The 16,352-nt window shown below is 40.6% G+C and overlaps 1 protein-coding gene across 1 annotated transcript; it reads right to left on the bottom strand.

The window, feature by feature from the left end:
• LOC124660411 (50S ribosomal subunit assembly factor BipA) lies at window positions 1-9,533 on the bottom strand. The gene is made up of 19 exons (XM_047198220.1): window positions 9,173-9,533; window positions 8,802-8,876; window positions 8,552-8,702; window positions 7,672-7,740; window positions 7,418-7,590; window positions 5,226-5,363; window positions 4,975-5,100; window positions 4,773-4,871; window positions 3,464-3,587; window positions 3,264-3,327; window positions 3,001-3,055; window positions 2,791-2,915; window positions 2,458-2,531; window positions 2,290-2,339; window positions 1,979-2,065; window positions 1,833-1,883; window positions 1,653-1,736; window positions 1,296-1,346; window positions 1-522 (listed from the first exon to the last, which is right to left on the bottom strand). The coding sequence occupies exons 1-19, from the start codon at window positions 9,512-9,514 to the stop codon at window positions 439-441; spliced, it is 2,022 nt and encodes a 673-aa protein (XP_047054176.1). The 5' UTR covers window positions 9,515-9,533; the 3' UTR covers window positions 1-438.
• Window positions 9,534-16,352: the final 6,819 nt, after the last annotated feature.

The raw sequence follows: 16,352 nt of genomic DNA, 5'->3' as shown, positions 1-16,352 counted from the left end.
AACCCACAAATAGCCCACAAGGACCTTCTGCTATACCGAATGCTATAGTTAGAATGTAAAATTTATTTGCTTTAATCTCTCACAAGATATGTCTGTAAATGTGTCAAAAGCAGTTCTTTTGACTTGTTTTTATCTAACTACCAACGAGCACTATAACCCTTCAAGGGCAACATTTATGTGTCCCAAAATTCTCTACACATAAAAAGCTATAGATAGCTATAATCACCTTCAGCAGGTAATCCTAACTCAAACCCACTCAGTTTTGATACAATAGAAACTTCAGCCTTGGGCTTATTGGTTATTAGTGTTCCACGAAACATCCCACTGTTGTGTGAACCTGGATGGGCCTTCCGTGCAAAAATCTGACTTGCGTTTTGGATGATAGCATAATACTAGTGACGTTAGCAGTACTACATGTGATTTGGAGCCACTGGAGCTTCACCTGTCAATCTTGTTTTTCATCATCTTGCGTTTGTTGGCATCGAGGTATTTCTTCCGAAGCCGTATGACCTTGGGAGTAACCTGATCAGATTCAAATGTCAACAACTCAATAAAAAGCATACAAGAACTTGCTTAGGGAATGAAACTGGAATATGAGTTCCGACTAATGTATAGCCAGTTAGACGAGAACTCATTCTTTACCACATCTTTTGTTCAGACTAATTTGAACCCCAACGCATCATAAAAACAAGCAACAGGTAGGAGATTTTTTTTGGATCTGAATGTGCACCTACTCGCCAATACTGCATGCTGCAGGTTGTATTATTTACCTTTTTATATACACAAAGTACACTTCCCTCATTCAGATACGAAATTATTTTTATAAAGCATGCACCAAACTTACTAATACCAAACTGCATGGCAAGTGATTATTGACTGTTTCTTTGCCTGCAGTATTGTTTATACTATCTTTTGTAACTGTAACATGACTGATGGCTTACTCTTACCTGATAGAAGTAACATCCCATGCCATCGGTCAACAGGATCACTGTTTGTGTCAGACTATAGAATTATCTCAGGTATCAACATTTTATTTTGACCTATAAATCCTCGTTTAATCGTTCAAACCCAGTATAACAGGTACTTTTCAAACATCAATGATGTAGTTTCACAAAAAAACTTCAATGATATGTTTCGCAAAAAAAAATTCAATGATATAGGAAATGGAATAATGATTCATAATCTAGAAGAATCAATTGTTTATCTCCTTTGGCAAACACTGCTCGATCCTCACAAAACAGAATCAAGTAGATTTTTTGCACTAAATAAATGTTTGAAGAAAACACAAAACTTGCCTCAATCAGCTCATCTGAAGCAACATATCCAATTGCCTCTTCCAAAGTCATCTGCATGGTCAACAGTTTGCATTATAACATTATTATAAAATAGCTAAGAACCGCGTTGGTTAGTTAGATGAGCATTTCAAGAGTCTAAATAAGGAAGGAATGCAACACTTGTTCTCTAAACAAGGGTCAATCTAAAGGTATCAGTTCCCGGCTCTGAAAACCAAGGGCAAGTACGGCCATATGTTCTTCGTTGAAGATGGGCCGTTGATGGTTGTCAATTAGGTCTTGTAGTATGGTATGTATATATCTTATACACAAAAAGTGTAGATGTCTCGTCATGTCTTCATAAATGAGTAAAGGACATACCAAGCGAGGTGGAGATAGGCGGATATTTTCATCCTTTCCTGGGGCTCGGATGTTTGTAAGTTCTTTAGTTCTCACAGGATTGATCTGCCCAAAAACATTATTTTCATGTGATACAAGAAAACATTATTTTCATGTATTACAAGACAGAAACTGATTCTTGCATAGTAATACTCAACTTACCTCAAGATCACTATCGCGTGAATGCTCGCCAACTATCATGCCTTCGTATGTCTTTCAACAAGAAAGAAAGAAAGAAAGAAAGAAAGAGGGTTAAGTTAATCTCCTGCACCTAGAAGGCACTATAAGAAATGATGTGATGTAACTACCTCCATCCCAGGAGAGACAAAAAGAGTACCACGAGCTTCTAAACTCATGAGTGCATGTGAAGTGATAGATCCCTTGCCAACAGATACCTATACAAAAACACAGAGAGCAATTAACTTTCGCTCGTAGAGTTGAACACCACATAGCAACTGTTCCGAAGTCTTAATTCTATTAAACATAATCCATTTTAGTTCAAGCGTGCTTAAAACCGATGTCAGTAATAGTATCTGATTGCAATGTAAAATATACTTCACAAATAAGCAAACAAGACAGCGTAACATAAGAATATGAAGGTGATGAAATTGGATTTTACCAGAACTCCTTTTCTAACAGTTCCTAGTGGACCTTTATATTTAGCATATGCTGCATTCATAGAGAAAGCGTCGGTCAAATAACAATGAAGTCTAGTTACATGTATTTATCACACGCTGCAATATGAATTAAACCATTATGTACCACTGAATTATAATTAGCATCATACCCTGGAAAGCACGATGCATAAATCCAGTTCCACGTGTATGGCTGTTGAAAACTCCTTTAAGACCCACCAAACCCCTGCGTCCATAATAAATCATTTGATATTATCAGAACCAAAACTAGTAAAGGCATATTACATCAGTCAAAGGAATCAATAGATTACAATACTGGCAAGGTTCTTTTGATTTTACAGTAAATCCTACCGGGGCAGATATATGAGGTATAAAGACAAACACAATTGGCTAAGAGTGTAAAAGAGGTGAAACATATAGCTGTAGACATATTATATTCTAGTACAAATTGGCTATCCAATCATCAAGTATTACATGCAACTGACCTAGATGGACATGTCAGGAAGATCCGAGTTCTTCCCATTGTCCCAGGGACAGGGCCCATGTCCAGAACTTCACCCTTCCTGTTGTTTAGGGTTGTCATCACAAATCCAACATGCTCCTCGTCCACCTACAATATCCGATTCATAAATTGAAAATATAAAACAGAACATGTGCAGATAAAGAAGCTCAAACATAGCTTTCCTGATTTCTACCTCAACAGTTACTTCTTCAATAGGCTCTAGCCTTTCCCCACGCTCTGTTTTATACCTAATTTCCATGAAGAATACTGGTCAATCTCAAAGTGGAAACAGTGCAGTCAAATTGCTGAGTTCCACATTTTACAAAGGAAAGAGTGAAATGGCTTAAGAACAAATATGATACTAGACATCTAGATAAAGTAGAGACAGTTAGCTTGCAAAAAAAAAGTGCTCGCATGCAAAACGAGAGATAATTTGTGCAAAAAGATAGAACTCACATCACTCTTGGGGGTGAAACTGAAAGCTCAAATCCTTCACGCCGCATGTTCTCAATTAAGATTCCTGGAAGTTACACAGATCATTATATGATACTGATGACTAAATTTCTCATTATATCACACAGAAGATTGACATGGGGTGCTTTCAGTTAGATGGTATCTTCCAAAAGAACAGGAGGGATTTTGCCAATGTTTCACACCTAACTGAAGTTCCCCCCTTCCTTGAACTTCAAAAGATTCTGACAATGGTCCAGGAAGAACATTAATTGCCAAGTTTGTTTCTGCCTCTGCCATCAAACGGTTCCCAATTTTTGCTCCAGTTACCTATAAAGTTTTAAAACTCAAGCCAAGTGAGCAGTTACTGATGTCCAAAATCATTCAGTACATATTAATATGCCTAGTTAAAAATTTGTGGATCATACATTAAAACTTCACCCTACAAATTGATAGATTATGCTACCTGCAGTTCATTTTAGTTTGTACCAGCAACATCTGAAGCTGATCTATAGAAGTAATATTGGATCTATGTCATTTAACGGATGAGATTGTCACAAGTGATGCTGACGCTGTAAGTGTTATGCCAGACATGCAGAAAAATGTTGCCATAAGTTTGGTATGCCATACATCAACAAATGCAAAGGAACTTCACAAATATATCATAGTGCATATTATAAACAAAAAAAAATGCATTGGCAAAAGAAAGTGTCTCTGTATCTGTGTATAAGTATCAATAGTACTATCCCCCTACTCACACCAAGGACTAACTCCACATATAGATTTGGGAATTCATGATTCGAGAACAAATTTGCCATCCATCATGTGCTGGAAGTCAGTGGTTACCATCTAACAATGATTTGTAACTGGGCTATGGGTTGTCAACCACATTCATTTTTGTGAACAATTATAAACTTACATAATGCTATATTTCTATTTCCCTCAAAAAATTGAAGATTAATGATATTGAACATTTCTATTATGTAAATATACCAATCAAAGTGAATCCAACCAGAAATATCAAGATATTTATTTCAGAAATCTGCATATGAATCCACCTCCAGAGCAAAATAGCTGTGCCACACGTAGAGTACACCATCATGATTCCATGACAATTAACAGCTTTTAAGGAATTTCTGAACTCTACATAAAATTTCAAGCCAACAATTAACCATACATGTTCGGGCACGATATATTTCACATCATGAGTTATAATATTCTCTAATATTAGTGCATGTGCCATACAATTTTTTTTAAAACGGTTTATTTTCAGCCGAATACCTCTGTTGTGGCATGTCAAATAGAAAGTCACTCTGATTTGCTCAGAAGGAAAGAGCAAGGGGAACTCATTTACTAATGTAGAAAGAGCCAGTCAGGTTTACTTCTGATCTGGTACCCTTCCTTTGTTGTTCTACTCAGTCAGATAGAAGGGTCGCTCAGGTTTGCTCAGAGAGAAAAAGAATCAAGTAAACGGAACTGTTTTACTGATGTAAAGACCAGTTATTGGGTACTTACATGAGTGCCATCACGGCCACCCAGTGGTGAATCATTCACACCGAAAGTCATAGATATTGTGGGAGGGTCCAACTCAACTGCTGGCAGAGCAGTCAAAACCTACAAATAACAGTCACATGTAAAAACTAAGAAATTGCTGACAACTGAAACGAATATGTGTTCAGCTTCAGCAACAAGTAGCAAAGCATAGAGTTATCACTACCTCCGGATTTGCCACAGTGTGTCCAATAGCTGGACCAGACAATCCAGCCATTGAAATTATATCTCCAGCTCCTGCAGCCTCTATGACCACCATGCTTGTGCCTTTCTTTTTCATGAGCTTGACAACCTAAGTTTATTTTGCAATATACAAAGGCCATTGAGGCTTTTAACAAATCCAATAACTAACACATATTGAATGATAAAGGATGGGTTTGGCACCAAAGAGAAAATGTGCAATAAGTTTGGTCAAACCTTTCCATCCTCAATCTTCTGAACCCCTTCATCCGTGTTGCGCAGACCATGAACTTTGTCGCCAACATGGATAACTCCAGAGGTTACACGCCCAGTGAGTATTCTTCCTAGGTAAAAATCACGCTCCATCATGGAAATCTGTAGAAGAGCATGAATACCTCTGCTTCAGAGTGACTATTACAAATTTAGTTGAGTTTGTAAATTCAAAACGGAGATAAATCTTAGATGGTGAATCCTATTGTAATCCCTCTGTTTCAAAAGAAGAGAGATATACGCTCAGTGGAGCACTTTAGAAAAGTAACTGCTGTGAGAATATAACGGAACTGTTGTAAAATTCAACGGGCATATTTGCAACAAGAGAAGATTCACACAATGACTTGTATTGTGGAAATGCCTTACCAATGGGTAAGGAAAAGAACATTTATTGCAATTGTAAACAAAATATTTGACTACTTGGAGAACAGTACATATGCAATTTCATTGAAAATTGTGACAGACAGTTTAATTGTGATAATTTAATTGTTGGCAATTTACTAATGTCACAGAGTATGCAAGCAACTAGGATAGTTAGAAGTTAGGACAGTGTTTTGTATCTGGTTCACACATTGGCAACGTATTGCTCTTCCAGACATACTTTGCAAGGCTGGAACTTATCGCATATTCACGTAGTGTTATGTGTAAGGAAATGGACACTTCATTATTCCAATAGGCTAAGAATATACTATTACGCAAGCATAGTGACTAACATCTACATACCTACTACATGCACAGCTACCATACAGCTACCATTATGTGTGATTTATCATGGCTCTAGTAACGAACATGTATATCAAAGAAAGATGGGCTTGAGGCCTTGAGCCATGCTATTATGAGACATGATCATGCAACGAACAACGAATCTTGACAAATACCCATGACAACAATGAACTGGGCACAAGAAATTACGAGATATGTAGAAATCCAAAATATGAATATGTGAAGGACTGAAAGTCGTTATGTACTGCAAAAAAGTAGTGAAACTCATTCCTCAACAATGACTAAATCCATACACCATCTTAGGAGACATACTATGAGACACAAAACTATCAACATGAAGCATGGATGATAAGTTAAATGTCCATTTCAATCACTACTCAACAGTCCATTGTTAATGTTGTATCATCCAAGATTTTTTTGGTACTTGAACAAAGCAAGGACCAAACAGAAAAGGAATAAACAAGTGCTACCTCCGTCCTAAAATAAGTGTCTCAGTTTTGTCTACACAAGGATGTATCTAGACACATTTTAGTTGTAGATACATCCATATGTAGAAAAATTTGGGACACTTATTTTAGGATGGAAAGAGTACATATCAAGCACCTTTTGTATTGATGTCTTCAGCATGTTCATTCTTATAACCAAGAAATATTAAGGGATATCTTTCTTGCAATTTTACTGAAACGGGAGGTGAATGTGCCCATTAAAATTATCATGGTTGCTGAGAGGAAGGTGAATGAGCACATCAACCTTATCATGGTTGCTGCTGCATGCCTAGTCATTTCACCTAAGCCATGTCGAGGTTAGCATACATGCTAACGTGCATCACCCCATGCAGAGCTGGCTCGAGAAAAATCAGCACATTTCAAGGCTGTGTCAGACAGGCTGGCAAACCACATCCATCCAGGCTTGCCTTGATTAACCAGGTTTATTGGCTCAAACTAAGTGGGAGGCTATCTAGTTTGGGTCTTTTCAAGGTGTACTATAACTTGGCTTGGTCTGATCTTGCTTGGTCTAACTAAGATACAAAACTACTTCCCAACATGGTACAAATAAAAGAAACAAAATTCATAAAAAAAGAATACATACGAGTCATGCCAAGAACTATGCCTTGTGTGGCACCAAAGTCATGCAACTGTCAAATTAATAAAGTACAAACCGCATAAGCGCATACTTTTGCCCTGTTAGAAGGGCGAATCAAGTGATGCTAGTTTTTCAAAGCTAAAATTATCTATTATTCAGAAATGAAGGTAGAAATCATGTTGTAGTTGCTAATTCAAGTGGATGTTTCATATGAAAAATAAATGCAATCCCCTTAATAGTATGTCATTCGATCATAGACCTTGAAAAACATGGACTGAGGAATAACAACGAAATATAAAATGTGCCCTCATCTCAAACAAAAATCTTGTTCTGATTTTGCTAAATATACTAACCAACATTTGGAACGGAGCCTCAAGGTCAGCTTTTGGGGGGCGAACATGTTGTACAATGGAATCAAGCAATGGAGACATATTTTTTGCATCATCAGGAGGGCACTTGGTGTACTCCAAGGAAGCCCACCCTTCTTTAGCCGATGCGTAAAGAACTGGGAAATCTAACTGTTCTTCTGTAACATGCAAACAAAACAATGTCACTAACAAAGAAAAGAAAGGTTTAGGGTAAACCAATTTGAATGACTAGAATGCACCTGTAGCTCCCAGATTTGCAAAAAGGTCAAAGACCAAGCTCTGAACTTCATCGCAGGTTTCTTCAGAAACTGTTGAAGTGACATAAAAAAGGCACAAAACATAAATACAAGGAACATATATATGCCAAAAAATAAATACATGTGTAACCGATCCGCAATTTGCATTTTTTTACCTTATATCGACAAAAAATACTTTGCTAGCGGGACAAAAAGGATTAAAATACATGCCAGCTTTCTTAGTTGTATGAAAAAATTGTGACTGAATCTTCTAGATTCCAATGATGTAGAGTTAACATAGGAAAAATCATGGTTTATTAGCCTCATTTTACAGTTAATTAGTGACTAACTAGCCAGTAATCAGCCCTTAAGGGGTGGGGTGTAGGGGAAACTACTGTATAATGTATATATCTGTGTAGTTTTATTCCCCTTGCCGATACTAAATTACAGCCACTCTAAGTTGACTTTGCATGCACCTAATATGTACAAACTCAACCTATGAACATTTTCATATGGTAACCGCCTAGTATAATTGGGCAAACTAGTACAACGTAATATGTATTGAAAAAATGGTTCTGCTCTTTATAAATAAACCGGTTACTTTAATTGTATCTAAACTCATCCACTGCATTCCTGAGTCTCAGCCAGCACTTTAATCATTCCTAGTGATTCGGTGCAGATGCTGTACTTAAGGCTAGAGGGTTTTTTTTTTGGGACCGAGTAACCGGAGGGGAAACCCCTACTGTGTACTTTTCTATTTAGAATGGTATGTACAGCTAGGGTAAATCAGTGGTTACAATATCCTTGAAGTAATCACTCCCTATACATTCTTCTGCCCGAGGAGTACTGTTTAATGGGCATAACTTCTGGTAATCGAGCAGACCTGAAGGCCTATCAACCTTGTTGAGGAGGAGGATTGGGCGCAAGCCATACTTCAAAGCCTTGGAAAGAACAAATTTGGTTTGTGCTAAAGGTCCCTCCCCAGCATCAACAACCAAGACCGCCCCTTCGACCATTCCAACAACTCGCTCAACCTATAAAAAAAAAAGCAATGGCCATCTCAAACACCACCTCAAAATCATCATTTCATCAGTAATTCAGTATATGCATAAAATTATACCAAAAATGCTTACTTCACCACCAAAATCAGCGTGACCAGGCGTATCAACCATGTTGAGCTCATTCTCCTTCCAAGGAACAGAAGTGACCTAAACATATAGGCAAAAGGGGAAAAAAGCAGTGTCACTATGAGCTATAGCCAGTTGTTGAAGACACCGATCCTCCCACTAATTTGAATACATAGAAATGAACACGAGGTGTCATTCAGGACTGCACGCCAGCGTAAGTCTTTTTTAGGGGATGGAGCAGCAAAATCTCGAATTAAGAGTGGCCTTTGAACCAGATCTCAGTCCTTCTCCTATGGCTGTCTGTGTTATATACCCTCATCTGATGCACGCAAATTGATCTACGAAATGCTCAGCAGGAATAAGAGAGGGTTGGTTACCTTGGAGGAGATAGTGATGCCGCGCTCGCGCTCGAGGCTGATGTTGTCCATGGCGCGCTCGTGGGGGATGTCGGCGCCGCACTGGCGCAGGAGCCGGTCCATCAGCGTGGTCTTCCCGTGGTCGACGTGGGCAATCACCGCCACGTTGCGGATGCGGGCCGGGTCCGTGGCGCCTCCCAGCGAAAAAGCGGGCGAGGCGGCCGTGGATGCGGCCGCGGAGGAGTAGAGGCGGTGGCGAAGGGAGGAGGCGAACGGCGACGGGGTCGAGGCCGGTGAGGGGAAGGCATGGCGCGCCCGGCTCGCCGACGAGCGGAGGCCGCGGAGCAGAAGCGCTGCGGCCATGGCGTTCGCTCGTGGCGGCGGGGGAAGGGTGATGCGAGATTTTGCGCGGTCAGGTCGAAGCACGCGCCGCAGAGGTAGACGCAGCCACTCGACTCCAGGGTTTTGCTCGGGGCTGACGGGCCGGCGGCGACGGGCCCGTGTACCGCACGCCATGACTCCAAAATGTTGTGTTTTTGTATGTGCCACTCAAATTTTGGTTGAGTTTAATGATGATGTTGTAAATTATGGATAATTTAGCTTGCTCCATTAATTTTTGTTTACTTTTTTGCGAAAAAAATCTTTATTATTTGACTAGAAAAAACATGTTTGTTTTCTAAATTCAGTGAATTATATTCAAAAACCGAAACTGATCCCATACAATTAGGAGTAAAATCAATGGATACGTTGATAGAAGTTTTAGAAAACTGTAGTTGATATGAATTGCACGCCATATAATCTAGTTTGAGAAGGTAGACTTGATGCAAAAAAAAAAAATGTAGTCATATGACTTATGAGATTCTCTATACACACACCTCGTAATATCTGAATAAAAAAATATAACATGAGATGGATGATTTAAAGGGATATGTCAGAGAAGTGGTATCTCCTATCAACTTATTTATGTAGTATTAAATTCAGAAAAAAAAAATTAAGAGTTCTATTGGAAAAATTGCACTTGCACGTCATGATTTATTGGCATGTGGAATAGTGCCTTTTTGGACATTTTATGTTTATAATAACATTAAAATTTGGTTTTATTTAGTAAAAATATCACTATATGTTATGAAATGATGAAAATCACAGGGGTGGATGAATGATGAGAAACCGTCCTCATAAATTTTGGTAAAATAAATAACAATTCTCAAGCTGGGCAAAATAACAAAAATAATTATTGTAAGCTCAACTATATGTAAATTAAGATAGCTTAAAGTAAGAGAACATCTCGTGATTTTGCATGGTTATAAAGTTTACTTCCTCCGTTCTAAAATACTAACAAAGTAGTCTTGCTTTTCCTATTGGATGGAGTTACTTTCAGTGTAGTTTGGATTAGTTGAAATAGTACTAATTTATTCATTTTTTCTAGGATGTAGATTAAATCATAACGGGGGGTATATATTTATTAGTAAAGGCATATAGAGTTATCATGTATACATTTAATGCATACATCTTTTTCATGTTTTCAAAAGCCAAAATATGTGCTCTTGCTAAGTTTCCGTGTAACTACAGTGTTGTCGGATATAAATTAAGTCGCTTCTATCTAGTGTGTATTCTTACAAGAAAATGTATCTGGTGCAAGATGACAATACAAACAGAACACATTAGGATACAGTAAAACTCACATAGTTAGCCGCATCCCACCCGCGTCTCCTCCTTCACCTACGCCGCTCGCCCGCCGCCACACCGGCCGAATCGAGGATGAGCTCCACCGACGAGTTCCCCGACGTTGACATGTCTGATTAGTCCTCCTCACACGGTTCGGACCTCGACGACTTGCTCCAGGACAACGACACCGAGACCGCCATCCTCCTCCTCGCCGTCAAGGAGCTGGAGGACCGCGCGAAGCTGCTGAATTGGCGGCACGACTCGGTGATGGTCCGCAACTACATCCAATGGAATCGCCTCCTCGATCATGTGCAACTATGGGATGACTACTTCGCCGAGGTACCTACCTATCCGCCGCATCTATTCCATAGGAGGTATCGCATGCGTCGTAGTTTGTTCATCACAATTGTCAAGCCTTGCCAAACAAACTCAAATTACTTCAAACAATGTAGAAATGTTGCCGACGAGATTGGTTTTAGCGCCTATAAAAAATATCGGCTGTCATGAGGGTGATTGCATATGGCATCCCTGTGGATTACATCGATGAGTATCTTCGAATTGGTGAAGATACAACCACGGAGTACGTACGCAGGTTCGCTCGGATTATTATCAAGTTGTTTGGTCCAACGTATTTTCGAGCTCCCGTTGAAGATGACACAAAAAGATTGATGGAGACAAATGAGAAAAAGGGTTGGCCTGATATGGTTGGTAGTGTTGATTGTATGCATTGGACATGAAAAAATTATTCCAAGGCATGTCATAGAATGTACCTTGGAAAAAGCAAAGATCCTACCATTGTACTTGAGGCCGTGTCATCACAAAATTTAAGGAGTTGGCATTGTTTTTTTGATTTGCCGCGGACACTCAATGACATCAACGTTTTACATAGATTTCATTTGTTTGCAAAACTAGCAACTGGAGATGCACCCACGTGCAATTACAAAGTTGTCAATATACGCTAGGATACTATCTAGCCGATGGTATTTATCTGGACTGGGCAACTTTTGTGAAGTCCGTGAAGGATCCTCAAGATAAAATAGAAGCTCATTTTGCCAAAAGCTCAAGAAGCTGCCCGCAAAGATATTGAGAGGGCATTTGGTGTTTTGCAAGCTAGGTTTACTATTGTCTGAGGGTATGCTTGTGCGGTGACCCAGCATACCACTGCATGTTGTAGTATACAAGTCGTTGATATGATCTTCATGAAGGGACTTCTTCACAAATATCACATCCCTCAGAGTGGTACAACAGAAACATTGCAGGTCATAACACTCGATAATATATTACAATCATGGTCTTAACAAGTTGGTATTCTCACAGGTCCGATGAAAACACCCTACAACATAAGGTACTAGTACAAACCAACTTAGATATGAAAAGAGCTCAGCAACTTTTTTAAGTATGCCACTACGCTGCTCGGCTCTATACTACCCAGGTATATCACTACTCCTCCACCTCCATGTCATCGGGTCCGTAGACTATCCCATAGTCTACTCCTTCAACTCCTCCGGAAAGATCAGGTTCCTCGTAGACCAGCTCGTAGCTTCCTTCTGGTGCTCCATCGGTGATGGCCTCCACTTCCATATCACGATCTAGCAAGGGTGTCGAAATAAAGTGAGTACAGGGGTACTCGGCAAGTTCAAAAGAGTAAAAGGTGTTTGATGCACTAGCTACGACCTTCGATCGGAAAATCTTAGGTCAATAATGCATGTTTCGAAATCATTTCTTCAAAAGGTTTATTTTATTCCGAAAACTATGCCCGTCGGTCTTCACAGGTTGACTAGAACTTCACGGAGTTCCTTTCCTGCCGCGTTCGCAGCTTCCTTCCGGAACAGGGAGTGACAGCCACAATTCTTGATACCCTCTGCAGGGGTGCGTTACTTTTCCCATAAGAGATCTCACCCTTTTTGCCATCCGCAGGGACTTGCCCCCGTTCACACTTCCTGGGTGTGAGGCCAGGTATAAAGATCCAAGCCCACACCGCCTTCTCCGCGACCCTGCAAACCCACCCTTTTGTCCATCCGTACACCCCCGGTAGACATCTCCCGTTCATACGGCTTTACCCACGGTGTACGTCGGACAATCCTTCATAGACGGTAGAGCCTCTCATCCAAACGTCCGGATGGGGATTTTAAAGGCTATCCCAACCTACGGCAGTGCCTCCAGCACCCCGCCAGGCTCTATCAAGTCCGTTGGCGTGCAGGAGGGAAAAGATACAGCTGGCTTCCCAGCAGCCATTATAGATCTTATGGTCAACGCGATATGTACGGCGCTAGAATCACTCGGACGGCATTGGTACTTAGTCCTATATGAATAGTACCCTTGCAATGGAACCTCCACCAATCAACACATACCATGGTTCCATTGCCACCACATAGTCATATTCATAATTGGAAAAGTAACATTTCATTTTCAATGCAGGAATGATAAGTCATATAGCTTTGCGTTAAATTAATAGAAAATACTCAAATTTGACATGAGCAAGGGTGAACTTGCCCGTGGACTGCGAGATAGTGCGGTTCAATGCGTTGGATGGAACCTGGACCTCGGGTTCTGTAAAAGAAGCATCATTGTCCGGTAAGGACAATGTTATAAAATCCAAATGATGCATGCATGGATGTATTATTCTATGTTGAACCCCTTTATCCCGATGAGTTATTACAATTTTAGGGTTGAGTTAAGATTTATGCCTTTGGCAGTAAGTTGCAATTGTTTTAAAGTATAAATCACTTTAATTCACACAAGGTAACATAATTCAAAGTACAACTACTTTGTGTTGGTGATTCATTATTGATTCCAAAATAATTTGAAATAATAGAGTTGTCTCAATATTTTTGAGAATAAAAAGGAATAGAATATCTTCCTTTGGAAAATACCCTTTTTTTAATAGAAATGACTTGGAATAATAGAATTTCATTTTGAAATGTTTGGAAATAAGTATTTTAAACTTATTTGGGATTTTTCCTTGATTTTTTTTAATACAAGGAAATATAATTTGAAATTTCAAATGTTTATTTTAAATTCATAAAATTCACAAATTTAAATTTTTTCATTAAATTTTATTTCATATTTTATTCTTATCAAGAATAATTTTTCATTCACCAATCCAATTTTTAATGGATTTTTAGAGTTGTATTTTATTTATTAAAATTTGGTGAAATAATGGCCTTTTCTAAATTGTGAAAAGACTAAAATACCCCCGGACCCATATTGGGCCCAGCCCCACTAACCTAAGCCCATGGGACAGCCCACTAAGGCGTGCCCATAGCGGCTCGGTGGAGCCGAACGGCCCACCGCTCTCACTCACTCGGCCCTCTTTCACTTTTTCCTAACCCTAGCTTCTCTCTCGCGACTCCCGTGGCGATGGCGTCGCCGCCATGGCCGCCGCCGTGCTCCGGCCGACTCCGAGCTCCTCCGCCGTAGCCACCTACCGCACCTGAACCGCCGCGAGCAGATCTATCGATCTGTCCGCGTGGTTTTCCCCATCTCTTCTTCTCCTGGCGAATCGCCTCCGATCTGGATCTCGGGTGGAATCGCCTCGACGAACTCCGGCGAGATCACGTCCTCTCCGACGACGGGTGCGCCTCCGAGACCGACCTGGCGCAGGTGCTGCTTGCAGTGCTTGTGCCGTCGTCTCTGTGCCGTGCTGTGGTGGTGTTGGTGCTCGTCGGCGTAACGCCGGCGCCTACTCCGGACTTGCGGCCGTTAGGGCCGCGCGAGCACTCGCCTCGCCATGCCCTAGCCTCTCGCTTCCAAGCGCAAGTAAGTGTTGCATCCACCTCTTCTCCGTGCGCCTCCTCTTGGTACCGTTCTTCTTCCTCCTCAAGCTCTGCCGCTCTCGGTGATCCTGTGATCACCCGGAGCCATGCTATTCCTATGCAATTCGTCCGTGCTTGGATTGATTGCAAGTTCATGGTCCAATTACCATTTATTGGTACCGGCACATGCTGCTCTACATGCTTGTTCATGTTGCTTTTGCTTCACTGCTGCTCCTAGCATGCTCTATACTTGCCATGCTCTACTGTGCTTGCTCAAGAGCTAACTATGCCATGCTATGCTTGGTGATTACTTGCTTATGCTCACTGGTCTATCATGCTTGCTTGTCTAGGTGTACTTGTGTTGCATCTGTGACACTTGTGTGTGTGTGCCAGAGGTGCCTGTGATATGATTCAGTGCTACTCCGGCAAGCCAATGATCCATTGGATCATTCCTTGCTTGCTGGCGAATCTCTCTGTGTAACTTGGCTTGCTAAGATTGATCAATTTGATCAATTGATTATCAGTGATGGCTTCATCGGCTAATATCGTGGCTATAAATTAACTGTGTTGCCCAATAGTGTGCTACTGTTAGTACTGAGCATGGATCTGTGATAAATTCATGCTTGTATTAATTTGATTATGATGAACTGCTTGTGCAGTGATGATTTTAAATGACTTGCTTGGATATTAATTTGTTGTTCATGATTATTTAACAAGCAATTAAAGTCTGAATCCATTTCTGGATAGTGATGCTTTGTATTTGGCTTTCCCTCAATTGGTGCTAAGCGTGAAGTGACCTCAGTAGCCTTGCTACTGACTGGTTGCTCACATGGTTGGCTAGATCTGGTTGGCTACTCATCTTTGCTTGTATATTTGGGGATCATAGTAACTATGAATGCCAATATACTTGCCTGTGAAGAAATCTAGGGTTTCTGATGGTTGTATGCTTAGGATTTATTGTATAGTCTTGGCTGCTAATTCTTGCCATCTACTGGTGCTATCTATGCATCAAATCTGGCTAGTGTGTGCATCGAGTGCATATGTGCTAGTTTCGTGCATAGGATCTGTACCTAGATGCTTTCTATTTTAGTGGCTTTTGATCGGCGAGTAATCCTTGGTGAAAACCAAGTGATGATCTACCCATATGAGCATCTCGCTCATCCCATGCTTATTTCATGCATATGATGGATTAGATCCATGGGATCTTTTCCAGGAACTAGGTATACCTTGTTCCGGCTCCTAGAAAGAAATATTTGGTTGATGCGGACTTGGGTTTGTGTCACGGCTCTTCACCTCCAGGTCTTGGATGATCTTCTCGAGGTCACCATGATTCCCGGTGGTTGAGTGGTTTTGTATGGGTTGGTTCTGTTCTTGCTCAAGAACTGGATGAACCGAGCTTGTTCCGCTTCACCCTTACCCGGTGAATTTTGTATCCGGTCGATCGGTTCCGGCTTCTAGGGTTTGTGCCCCTTTTATATGAACCCTACTTCTATCCTTGCATTGACACACAAGCCTGGTTGCTTTGGTGACTAGGCCGATGCCTTGCCTTGCTTCATTGTCGCCTAGCACACTTGAGCTGTGTGCTCTCATATGCTGAAACTTGAGCCCCTGTGTGTGCTCAGGTTTGGTCTGCTGCTGCCCTTATCTTGTGCTTGTCCCTGGTTTTGGAACAGCACAAGTGTGCATGACACTTGGTTCTGTCCAAACTGAATATTTGTCTAACACTAACATCCTGGCTAGTGTAAATGTTGCATTTTGCAGGTTTTTGAAGATGGACATGC

Source organism: Lolium rigidum, chromosome 6 (genome assembly GCF_022539505.1).
Source record: "Lolium rigidum isolate FL_2022 chromosome 6, APGP_CSIRO_Lrig_0.1, whole genome shotgun sequence".
Lineage (NCBI taxonomy): Eukaryota > Viridiplantae > Streptophyta > Magnoliopsida > Poales > Poaceae > Lolium > Lolium rigidum.
Note: the sequence above shows the minus strand (reverse complement) of the source record. Positions and strands in the feature narration are given on the sequence as shown.

Excerpts from the sequence above, each read along its gene's own strand:
- LOC124660411 (XM_047198220.1), bottom strand. The coding sequence starts at position 9,514 with ATGGCCGCAGCGCTTCTGCTCCGCGGCCTCCGCTCGTCGGCGAGCCGG. Across the intron at positions 7,741-8,551 it reads CAAGGTTGATAGGCCTTCAG|TTTCTGAAGAAACCTGCGAT; the intron begins GTCTGCTCGATT and ends TCACTTCAACAG. Across the intron at positions 1,884-1,978 it reads TTGTCTCTCCTGGGATGGAG|ACATACGAAGGCATGATAGT; the intron begins GTAGTTACATCA and ends TCTTGTTGAAAG.